The sequence below is a fragment of the Alligator sinensis genome, unplaced genomic scaffold, assembly GCF_000455745.1.
Source record: "Alligator sinensis unplaced genomic scaffold, ASM45574v1 scaffold1030_1, whole genome shotgun sequence".
In the NCBI taxonomy this organism is placed as follows: Eukaryota; Metazoa; Chordata; order Crocodylia; family Alligatoridae; genus Alligator; species Alligator sinensis.
The window spans coordinates 477500-490077 of record NW_005842592.1 but is presented as its reverse complement, the minus strand read 5'-3'; the positions used below and the strand labels follow the sequence as shown (position 1 = coordinate 490077).

Genomic DNA, 12578 nt, shown 5'->3' with positions numbered 1-12578 from the left:
CAGGAGTCCGGGAGAACCGCGGGGACAGAGGTCCCGAGTAGCCGTGCCCAAGGAGGAGTAAGGCAGCCTCCCAATCATATTTTCCAGCAAGACGTGGCGGGCGAGAACAAGAGGGTGTCTTGGGCCGGCCTTGACACGGAGTGAGGGACCTCCAGGAGATCACGGCCCTCCTGACGGACCCCGCCGTGACACTTCTAGATTTCTTCTTGTATTTGATTTCTTCTCTCTTTTATGGTCTGGCAAGCCTGCTGCCATGATAGAATAGTTTGGAATGGTTTTTGCTTCTACCGTACCATTCCCTCGCTAGATCTCAAATCCTTGGAGAGGTTGTATTCATAAACGTATTCCTCAAGGCTTCTGGAATATTGTGCTCAAAATGTTTCTCTTTGGTTTCTACTGCCCCTCCCTCCTTGCGTTTCTCTCCAGATATCTACCTCCTCCTTGCCCAGATCAACTGTACCCCCAACAACCCTGTATATTCATTTAGGTCTGTTATATCTCATCTCCATATACTGTTGTTAACAAGGATGTTATCTCTGGAGGCACAAATCCACATTTTGAGAACTGACCCTAAGCATCACGGATTCTCAATAGGATCTTCTAGGCTGAGCACTGAGTCCCATTGGGTAGGCTGGTTTTCTTTAATCTTTACATAATCTATACAGGAGCCTCTGGGAACCCCGTAAGATTGGGCCCCTAATGTAGTCTATGGCCTGTTGTGACCAATTTATAAAACTTTTCTGAAAAGGTTACACAAATGTATTGTCTTAAACAGTACATAATTAGAAGGTATAATCCCTATTCCATGATGATATCTTTTGAGCTTTAACATGTCTTGAATTAAAATGATCTTTATATAGGGTTTGGGGTGTTTTTTTTTTTAAAAAAACATCTTAAAAAATAAAAAATACAATTAAATAAAAGAAATCTGATTTAAATAAAAAAAAAAATCAGTGTTAGGATAGGCTGAGATGTATTTTCCAGTACTGATATTTTTCACATTCACATCAGTATTGTCCTGCATCCTTGCACTGCTACTTTATGATAGTAGCAGAGTGAACAAGATGCAGAAATTTCCATTATAGAGTTCAGGGGTGTAGGTTGTAGCCGTGTTGGTGTAAGGACATAGGCAGACACACCAGCCCAGCCTCTGGCTTTTTTACTTTTCATTCCATCCAGGAAGAGCACACACCAACTGCTGACACTTCCTTAGCCTGACAAAGGGTTTTTGAACCCGAAAGCTTGCTTAAAAATTGTTCTCCAACTATTTAAGTTGGTCTAATTGTTGTCATATGCATATGCATCTATGTGAAGAATCAATTGACAAAGAAACTATGTTGGAAAAGTGCACGGTGTATTTAGATGCCAGTTCACGCAAAACCATCCCTCTTCTGGATAGCGCCCAAGATAAATGCTCCCATAGTTTTCCGGAATCGGGGCCTCTTGATTAAAATGGCACATCTCGCGGTGCCCCTGATCTTTAATGGCACCAGGTTCTGCAGTCCACGGGCAGGTCTTGGGAAAACTGTCTCTGGCACTTACAGAATTTCGAGCCATGGGTTCCCTACTTGGTTCCACTGGTTTTAACGCTGCGAAGTTACTAGGAGCTGAGGGGTTTCGTTTTGGCTTCTGAGGCGTAAGCAGGATCTGTTCACTTGGAAATCGGACTAGGTGGTGAGAAGAGGAGGATGCAATGGTGTTTGTCTGCAGGTGGCTGGCAGCGTACACTGTAAGAAATGGAAATCCAGCACAACCTTCTTTTGCATGATATTTTGTCATGAAAATAAACCCAGTATTCAGTAGAGTTTTCTTTTCTCTACAGGCATCTTTGCTTACCTGAACTACCATGTTCCCCGGACAAGACGGGAGATCCTGGAAACCCTTATCAAAGGGCTTCAGCGCCTGGAGTACCGAGGTTATGACTCCGCAGGTGGGTCGCTGCAAGCAACCAAGATTTCATAGATTTCATAGGCATTAGGGGCTGGAAGTGACCTCGCGAGATCATTGAGTCCAGTCCCCCTGCCACAGGCAGGAAGTCAGCTGGGATCACGTGACCCCAGCAAGAAAAACATCCGCGTGGTTTTTTTGAAAGAGTCCAAAGTAGGTGCTTGCACCACCTCGGGTGGGGTGGGGGAGTCCCAGACCCTGGACACTCGCACCATAAAGAACTTTTTTCTTATGTCTAGTCTAAATTGGCCTTCCTGGAGTCTATGGCCATTAGACCTTGTTATCCCTTGGGGAGCTCTGGTGAACAGGTGTTCTCCCAGGGCCTGATGTACCCCTCTTATGTAATTGTAGGCAGCCACCAAATCCCCCCTGAGCTTTCTCTTCTCCAGACTGAAAAGTCCCAAGTCCCTCAGCCTCTCCTTGAGCAGCCTGCCCTTCAGGTCTTGGATTACACAAATGGCTCTCCTCTGGACTGTCTCAAGCTTTTCCAAGTCCCTCCTGAAGATGTTATTTTGTTTCTTGTCACTTTGTATCGGTTTTACTGACAGATGCATTGAACACAGAGGTCACAAATAAACCTGCTTTACACTTCCCTCTTTTTTGCGGAAAGTAAAAACCCAAGCGGCCAGTTTTAAATTTCAGCGGACCCACAATGTGTCAGGGGCCTCTGAGTAATAATTACAGCTGTATAGGACAATATCCTTGGTTCCTTTCATCTGATGATTTCCTTGAAAATAAGAAGATATTCTTAATCTGAAGGGGCTCTGCATCTTTATTTTCAAAGGTGTGGGGGGTGAAAATAGCACCATAGACCATCTGTCCCTCACTTTGCTTGAATATAAAATACGGACAGGACAAAATACATTTTGGTGATTTACGGTTTATTTTGCGGTGGCTGTTAGGTGTGGGAATTGATGGAGGAAATGACAAAGACTGGGAGGCCAATGCCTGCAAAATCCAACTCATCAAGCAAAAAGGGAAAGTGAAGGCACTGGATGAAGAAGTACACAGTATGTATTACTTCTTTTTTGTAGCTTCTTCCATCTCCAGAGAAATCCCAACTACTTTTGCATGTCAAATAGCCAAACTGCAATCATTTATATATACATAATTACTACATTCTGTGCATTTCAGTATAATTAGGGCAGTGTTTCCCAACCCAAGGCACACTTACAATAATAACGTTTTTCCACGGCACACCTGTGAAGGCATTCCCCATCCTCAGACCTATTGTAGCTCATTGCCATGGCAAAACTCTGTGGTGCAGCTGTTCATTTCTGATGGCACAGTGGTTGGGAAACAGTGCCTTAGGGGACACAAGCTCTTCTTATCTGTTAACCTTGGGGGGAGGTATCCTAGTGAAATGGTAAGAAGCAGATTGCAAGTGGTCTTTTATGACTTGGTCTGTTTTTTTCCAGCAGTCACTTGATTTGGCCTTGCTCTGCTATGTAACTATACTCAGAATAACCAGGTACTATCTTTACATAGGAGACAAAGGTCTTTAACAGTGGAATATGTAACTGCAAATGTTGATTAGGAATTTTTCTAGCACGAGGGAGTTGAAAACTTGACATGGATGGTCCTGGTAATGCCCATGCAGTCTGAAATGGCCAGCCCTATTTATATTGAATTCTTCACAGTGTTGTGGCTCTTCTTTTAAAGTGGGAATTTATAGAACATTTAAGTTCCACATTCAGGTGATAAAGCACATGCAAGAAATAGTCCCAGTGATATTACAGATCAAGCGCAAAGCACAGTTAAAAATGGTTGCTGAAGTGAGGCATAAAAGAGGCGAATTTGTGTTAAGTTCTCAGTGACACAAACTGAGGAATAACATTTAGAAAAATTTCAGGGAATTAACTGTATCCTCCAAACAGAAAAAAATAACATTTTCATTAGGATAGAGGACTATCAGAAATTTGGAACTGAGCTTAAGGAAGAAACTGCCAAGACATTTAACAATTGTTTTTTGACTTCCTGACCAACTCGTGCATTTTACAGCCTAAACCCCTATTCAGCCATTGAATAGATGCAGTAGACAGGCAAAGGACCTGGTTAAGGGAAAATAAAAGTGTACTTATAAGTGAGACTGTGTCAAATTGATGAGAAGGCATATAATGTGAGGGCCTCTGCTGCTATTTCTAACTCATTGTGACCTAGATTCAGACTTTAAATTAGTTAAATCTGTGCAGGAAATGAAACTATAAATAGTCATGGCATGAGTTCTGAATGAGCCTGAAGGTATCTTTTTAACACGGGGCTGTCTGATTTTAGTTAAAATCATGATTTTTCAAGTGCTGGTAACTTGTGATTACATTGTATAACCTCCCGCAGCTGTATATTTAAAACAAAAGATAAGCATGTTCAATTGCTTTATTATGTAAGTTTACCATTATGAATATAAACTTGATTTTATCTATCCCAAAGGGATAAGGGGCTCTATCCCTAAGTCAGATAAAACAGGAGGACTGAATAAATGTAAAGGTGCAATATGTGGTAGGGATGTGAAAGGTTAAACGATTAATTGTTTAACTGATAAGCCCAATGATAACTTGTTAGCTTGCCAGTTATTGTTTAGCGAGAGGTGGGGCGTAGTCTGGCAAGGAAAGGCTGGGGCAGGCAGGGCATGGCATGGCAGGCAGGAGGGACGGAGGAGAGGAGAAGCGAGGGGTCTAATATCCATTGCCTACGAGGTTAAAGAAAACAGTGGGTTTACCTCTTCAGTTAAGCCAGGGGTGGGCAAAATGCAGCCCAGGGGCTGGATACGGCTCGCCAGGCCATTCTATCCGTCCTGCATGGCTCCTAAAACATTTAGAAAATTAATATTAATCTGCGCTGGGCTGCCTGTCATGCGGCCCTCGATGGCTTGCCAAAACTCAGTAAGGGGCCGGCCCTCTGCCCAAAATAATTGCCTGCCCCCCGAGTTAAGTAGTTAGCTGCTCATTCACAGGTACTCCCTCCTTCCCAGCACAGAGCTTCACCTGAGCTGTGTTGTCTGGCAGGGCTTGCCACCTTTTCCCCACACTCAAAGGGCCCAGGGAGAAGCTCCCAGCATTGCCTGTGTCTGAGTTGCTGTGTTATTGGTTAACCATTTAACCAATATAATTAGAGGAGGTTAAACGGATACTTTTAAAAAACAGTATTTACATTCCTAATATGTGCCAAGGCTTAAATAATTAAAAAGCAGTGTGTTAATTGCCTACTAAAGAAAATCCAGGAAGAGCACACACCAACTGCTGAAACTTCCTTAGCCTGACGAAGGGTTTTTGAACCCAAAAGCTTGCTTAATAACTATTCTCCAACCATTTGAGTTGGTCTAATAAAAGATATCAAATTCACCCAAGGAACCTTGTCTGCCGAAAATCTTACTGTGCTTTCTAAAAATCTGTTGCGGGAGAAAGAGAAGACAGTCTCCTAACGGAAGGCTGGATTTCTATCCAGAAACAATTCATTCTGTACATTATAGGCTCACTAGGATACTGCTGGTGGTTCTGACCACTTTTAATACTTTGTAGCTCTGAAATAAGCTAGGTCAGTTTGAGAGAATTTTTCAAGAGCATGAGTGATTATGGGCTAGCCGTTCATACGTGGAAAATATAAATGGATGTTATGCCAGAGGTCATTTTTTCCATTTAAGAATAGAAATGCTGGAACCGTTTCGCAAGTAAGAGTTTCAAAATGACCCCTCAAATGGTTTCAAGTGATATTTTCCTAGGTACGTGTCAAACAATGGAAATAATATGGTCCGTTGGAATGGGGTCTGAGGGATAGAGACGGGTTTTTCATGGAGACCTGCAGTAAAAGTTCTCTGTAGCAGTTCTGGGGCACCCTGGATAACTTTCAAGGGTGCTCCAGGGTACCACACAGTGTTCCCACAAACCCGATTCATAAGAGAAACCCAGAGTTTTGTAATAGGAATCCCTAGTGTTCAAAACATCCTGACCTGTTGTCGTCTTTATCAGCTCTGTTACCTTTCTGTAGTATAAAGAAAGCGTGAAAACTAAGAGCTGATATTTACCAGTAGGTGGTGAGTCTGTTGAGGGGTACCTTGAATTTATTGTGGGGTGTCTTGGGTCAAAAAAGATTGAGAACCTCTCCTCTATAGGCCTGTCACAGAATCTTTCAGCGAATGGAAAGTATACCGAGGCATTCTGCTCATTGCTGTGTAGTTCAGAAATTTTCTGTTTCAGTTTATTGGTTTCCACCCTTTTCTTGCAAAAGAATTCTTGAATAAGATCAGTCCATTTAGGTGAAAAATTAGTAGTTTGATTATATGTTTGATCTGTTTCCTCTTCTGAGATTTGCCCATAAACTTGTTTTTGGCATAATTCAGATCAATAAACACTGTTGTATGTAGTATTTGCTTACAGTCAGTATCTGGAAGCATTATGGATTTCCAGTTTATGAAGTATGAGACAGATTCTGGAACTACCCAGTAAAGTAAAGCCACATGTGGATAAGGCTTTGCAGAATGAGGCTGAGAATCATACATGGGAAGATCTTCAAGCTTTTTTTTAAATCAAGATTTTTTATTGCTTAGCTTAAAGTCACTGCCAGTAACTCTACGTGCCTGATGTAGTTATGCTAGTAATTTGCTGATTATATTTTCATTTCAATATTTCAGTCTCCGCATAACCTGTAGCATTGCCCATTTTATGCTCTGCAAGCCTGATCCAACTCCCATGTTGATTTCAGTGACAGTTGGCGCAGGCCATGATATAACCCTCTTGTTCTTTGTCTGCAGAGCAACAGGACATGGATCTGGATATTGAATTTGATGTACATCTTGGAATTGCACATACCCGATGGGCCACCCATGGTGAGCCTAACCCCATTAATAGTCACCCACAGCGCTCGGATAAGAACAACGGTAAGATCTGGTTCTGCACAAGGAAGCGTTTGTTTTTGTGAGGAGGAGGAGGAGTAATGGCTGTTGACTTCTGAGTGAAGAATACTGTTTTTCAGATGAAACAAGTGTATAAAAAGTGTGTGTGTACTTTATACACAAGTCCTGGGGGTTCATATTAAAATTCCTGTGGTATAATAATACCAATTGCTTCTTGAACAGCAGAACGACATTTGTTTGGAAGCAGGTGTATACATAGTTATTTTATTGCAAGCCACATATATTAATCCTCCTTCTGTAGTCAGTGGGAGTTTGGCCACTGACTTCAGTGCAAGCAGCAATAGGATATGTTATTAATTAATTGCAGTAACGGGCAGACTGAATGAATGAATGAATGAATGAATGCTGATGCTACGTAGGGGCTTTTGCCCACTCGTTGGAAGGGGATATGGAATAAGAAAGCCTACACTTAAATGGAACATACAGGAATGTTCCCAACCACTCTTTCACACGAGACATTAGAATGAAAACATGTTTAATGTATTCTCTTTTTGGCAAGAGTGGAGTTTTTGTTTTGCTGGGTAGAAGGCAGCTTGCCTTTATTTAATCTGTGTGCTGCTTCATCAGTAGGACTACAGCAGGCAGCTACATCTCTTGCATATAATAAATGGACTGTTATGGCTCCACCCAAGGGAGCCTTGAGCACTTGACGGATGCTAATTTACATTTGTGCCACCCATATAATTATTAGTGTTCCCCTTTACAGAAAAAGTGAAATGAGGCCCGAAGAAATGAAAAGATGCTCCCTGGTGTGTCTGGCAGAGCCAGAAATTAGGGGCGTGCAAAATGGGCCCTATTCAATTCGGATTCTGTTTGCATCAGGGACTGATTTGATTTGGATTACTCTCTCTGATTCGATTCAGCCGAATCTTAATCTGAAGATTTGATGCCGATTTGGAGAATCGGCGATTCAGCCACAGACACAGCTTTAAATGTGGGTTTTTTTTGTTTTTTTTTGTTTTTTTTTATGTACCTCAGGATACCAGGTGCAGCTCATGACTGCTGTGATGCTGGGGCACATGGAGCGTCCCACAGAAGCATGGGGGGCTCAAAGTACTTCTGGTCCACTTCTGGGTCTGTTGGGGGGGCCCCCCCATGCCCTCCTTGCTCTGCGATCAGCTGCAGGGGGACCCTGGGTCCCTCCCCAGACCCAGGAGGCACCAGTCGCTGAGCCGAGGGAGGGGATATGGGGTGGGGGGGCCTGTGCACTCCCCCAGTGGACTCAGAAATGGACCAGGAGTGCTTTGAGCCCCCCACCCTTCTATGGCATGTTCCATCGCAGCATTCCCTAGCCGCCTGCTATTTGGAGGTAGATAGAAAAAACAGTTAAAGCCGTGTCTGTCCAAATTGCTGAATCTTTCCAAATCTCTCTGAATCGATTCAGAGAGTTCCCATTCAATTGGAGAGTAAAGGGTCTCCTGATTTTAATTTGGATTTGGAGATTCAGCCGCCGAATAGAATTGGGGACCGAAGCTTTGCACAGCCCTACCAGAAATAGAACCCGAGTCTTTTGTTTCCCATTCTGCGGGTTAAGCACAAGTCCATTCTCCATTGTGATTAACTTCATTCAAGGCAATATTTGGATGTACAGGACACATACTCAACCAGTTTGTGAAGGTTTTCAAGTGGAATGGTTATAACCATCTAATTACATATTATTAAATGAAGACCTGGAATAAAATAATCCCTGTAAATAAGGATGTTCTTTGCATTGTTTAGATTGGTGCTAGACATGACGTTGTTATGAATATGGATTAAATATATTTGCTCAATGTACTTTTTTGGGGAAACTTTTTTCCTTCGAACAATTGGAATCAAACTGTTTGGAAAAGAAAAAAAATAGGACCGTTGACTTGAAAAATAGTGACTACTAAACGTAGCGGCATCCTCCAGGGGGAAATGTCATCAACATGCACAATCATCTGGGAAAATGCTACACGTGTAGGATGGCCCAGATTCTGTTCTTTTACATCAGGAAACCCTCCCTTTTGTATTGGACACAAAATGATATTGGACACAACATTGCCACCAAACAAGTTCCTTATCACAGATCTGCCCACCTGGCTTCAACCTGCCGTGCCCTCAGTGAGTCTTGCTGAATAGGTTCTGGACAGGCCAAGACTTATGTGCAGCCAGCCTCCACTGTCGGGGTCTTCATGACAATCCAGACTGTAGTGTGGCAAAACACATACCGTGTCACATTGTTGATGACTGCCCACTAAGTTCAGTAGTGGACTACAGGATGTGCACGTGGCCACTGAGGATGCTATTGTGTGGCTTGGCGATTACGCGCACGCTGACTGATGAAATGATATTAGAAAGACATTGCCGAGGGAATTGGTGCTTGCATTTCATTAAATGCAAAGTACGTTAAATACACAGCTTTAAAAAGCAAATAATTGGCTTTTAAATGAATACACATATGGGGGAGCTTTATTTGTAATTTTTTGCTTGTAAAGGGTTATTCGATGGAATGGCAACAGCTCCAGTGAACAGGGCACAGGACTGGGGATAAAGACTGTTAGGTTTTATTCTGGGCCCTGAGCAAGTCACTCTGTATATGTATTCATTTCAGGCGTGGTGTTTGATTCAACTGTTTGACCCAGAACAGGGGTCATAATATGGGATAAAACTCAAGTCTCTTGCATGGTAATGGAAAGTATTGCCTTCAGTCCACTGAATCAGTGTTCTGTGCACAGCAACTGCAGCATGGTATAGGAGCCATTCTGTTACGGTGGTTGTATGATTCTGTGGAAGTAGGCTTGCTGAAGTAACTTTGACATGCTGCATTTTTAACATTCCAGCGTGCCTTGCGACTGACCATTGGTCTTATCTCTGTTTTCTAGAGTTCATCGTTATCCACAATGGCATCATAACCAACTACAAAGACCTGAGAAAGTTTTTGGTAAGTAAAACTAACCCTGTGTGTTAGTTCTGAGATAAAGGGGCAATGGCACTTATACTGGTGTACTGGTGAGCTTGTTGAACTTCCAGGTCCTTGAATGAGGTGGTGAAAGTCTTGCTTCTGTAGGATGAGAGCCGTTGAAGCTAATGGTGCATATTAACAGGTTTATGCAGCTCAAGACCTAATTGCTGTTGGGACCAGGCCTGTCAGTGGCAATTTCCTACTAGTTTAATTCTTGAACACCCATCTCTTTGCTTTCTTTGATGGTGCCTCTAATGTTTGAGGGAGTTGCACAAAACTACCTCCTTTTCCTCCTCCAAATACCTCCCTGGAACTCTTCTTTTCTGTGAAGCCTCCTGGGACCACTGTGTTTGTTTTCTTGTATTTCCCTGTTAGTCCTTTTGTGTCTGTCTGTCTCCTATTATCCAGTTAGATTGTAATATCTTTGGGATGAAGAATATTTCTTTTGCGTGCAGCACATAGCACAGTAGGGTTCTGGTATGTAGCGAAGGCGGTTTCTTGGCAATACAGTTATCCCAATCATTAACATGGCGCTTGTTTTGTTTCACTTCCAGGAAAGCAAAGGGTATGATTTTGAATCTGAGACTGACACAGAAAGCATTGCCAAGCTTGTAAAGTACATGTATGACAACCGTGAAAGCGATGACATCAGCTTCACAACACTGGTGGAGAGAGTGATCCAGCAACTGGTAATATACTGATTTATTAAAAAAAAATAAACTTGAAAATTTAAGAAGTGTGTTAAAACATTTCCAAATAAGAACAGCAAGCCTAACAGTACTGAATCAGACAGCGGCCAGTCTGCTTTGTGCCTTCTGCTTTATGGACTTTTGTCTCTGTTCTGCACTCTTCAATGAGTAGTGCAAGAAATCTCACAATGGAAAATTGATGGCCAGCCTGTTCTGTTTTCAAGAGACATTTCTTTCTAATTTCAAACAATTGGTGTTTACCTCTTGGCCTGAAGCACAAGCATTTATATTCCTTATATTTCCATCCTGTCTAATGTAGCTTGTGGATATGTTTCACGTAAACACTTAATGTTGCCCAACTCTTGGCCACAGTAATACTTAGCAGCGGCTGGTTTGATAGGTCAGGCGTGGGTTGTAGGAAGAGCAGAAGTATACAGTAGCTCTCCCCAGCAGCTATGTATACTCTTTATTATGCAGGTTTCCTCAGTAAGTCACAGTCCAAGACCTTGGTTAAGGCAGGTGCAAGTAGGACATAAATACAATTCAACTTTTGCTTAAGCCATTTCCTAAGTCTGGGTCTGAAGCTGGCTGGGTATGCAACTCTAGTAGTGGGGCAGGTGTTTGCCCCGTGTGGGAATATCCTTGAAAAGCCTTGTTTAGGTACTAGCCTCTTGGCCTTGATTTCTGAGTCTTTGACATATGATTATGCATCTCATGGGCATAGAAACAGGACCTCTTGTTTGCTTCCTCCTGCTCCTAACTTTTTCTGGAGGCAAATAATTTAAATAATCCTGGAAGTAGAAGACAATGTAATATAGACCCTTCCCTGCAGCTCTTGGTGGAGATGCTGTGTGTTCCCTTGAATGACAGCTGGACAGAGGCTGGTCAAGCAAAGCAATGACTTGTCAACTGCTTTGCTGAAACTGTGGCTTCAGAGCCTGAGAGCTTCTGTACGAGTCCTCTGCTAAGCGGTGGAGGGCATTCCCTTGTAAGGATTTTTTTGTTTGTGTGTTTTTTGAGAATGACTGACTGGTTGAGAAGCAAGCTAATGTGCCAACTCGGGGGCTGTGTTTCAGCAACAGGCACCTGAATCAGCAGCGACTCCTGCATTGTGTGTCAGGCAACAATCTGCTGTGTGTGTCAAAAGACTTGTTTGTTAGCGCACATGTATGGGTGCAGCCTGTGCGCCAGCATTTGGGGAATCATGCTACAAGCATTATTCAGAATGGTACAATAGCTTATATTTGTCTCTCTCCTTCCCAGGAAGGTGCTTTTGCCCTGGTGTTCAAAAGTGTCCATTATCCTGGTCAAGCAGTGGGCACCAGGTAAATATTGCTACAATAAACTGTCTCTCTCTCAGTAGTTGGTGTTTCCATTTGAATTACTGTTCCCTCATTTTATATAGGTAAGAGTGTTTATGCTCCGCACCTAGTTGTCAGTCTTCCCCTTTTGGTGAAAATGGAAGATGCTGTATTTGTACCGTATAAGAATCCATATTAATTTCTCTCCTCACCTCTTCATGCCAGTCTAACACCTGCCGAAGACCTTTTGAAAAGTCCTTAACGGCCAGATTCATTATCCATGTTTCATTTATGCTGGGTTATACCCAATCGGAAATAGCTCCCATCTATTGATTGTCAAGATGTGCTGCAGTGGCTGTCCCACTGGGCAGCCTACTGAGGTGGGCTTTGGAAAGAAAACGGGTATGTAGGTGGGGAATAGGAGTTGTGTGTTGCAAGCAGTTTAATATCATTTATGACCTGAAGCACTGGAAAGGCTCCTCTCCCTTAATTCCTAATAATTTTATTAGTTTAATAAAGGTGGGGCATCTTGGTTCTCAGGTTTATTGGAATGAGAATAACCCTCCTAAATGCCAACCCGAGCATCCAAGTACAGGCCACCAGGGTATTGTTTCGAGGCTCGCACTGAGTCTGGCCCAATTGTAGCATTCAGTTTTTACATTGTGCCTTGATAATACACGGTCTGCACTTTTTCCCAGGTTTGAGTGTGGACTTCCTCAGCTTGTTTGAGAGAATTTGATATTTTGAGATCTTTATGCAGAACTTGTACAACATGGTGGGAGATAACATGCGTATGAATAGGAGACACT

The 12578-nt window shown here is 42.7% G+C and overlaps 1 protein-coding gene across 3 annotated transcripts in view; it reads left to right on the top strand.

The window, feature by feature from the left end:
* The first annotated feature begins 1602 nt into the window (after positions 1–1602).
* GFPT1 (glutamine--fructose-6-phosphate transaminase 1) overlaps positions 1603–12578 on the top strand; it is a 35210-nt gene continuing 24234 nt past the window's right edge. For 2 of the 3 annotated variants that reach the window (XR_003096084.1, XM_025214640.1), the window contains exons 1-7: positions 1603–1729; positions 1823–1930; positions 2850–2957; positions 6692–6817; positions 9700–9758; positions 10334–10468; positions 11732–11793. Coding sequence is in view for 2 of the 3 variants with exons in the window: in XM_025214640.1 (XP_025070425.1) it covers positions 6703–6817; positions 9700–9758; positions 10334–10468; positions 11732–11793 (371 nt within the window). In the remaining variant the exon portion in view is untranslated. The remainder of the gene's footprint in view (positions 1730–1822; positions 1931–2849; positions 2958–6691; positions 6818–9699; positions 9759–10333; positions 10469–11731; positions 11794–12578) is intronic. The other variant, XM_025214641.1, reaches the window with a different exon arrangement.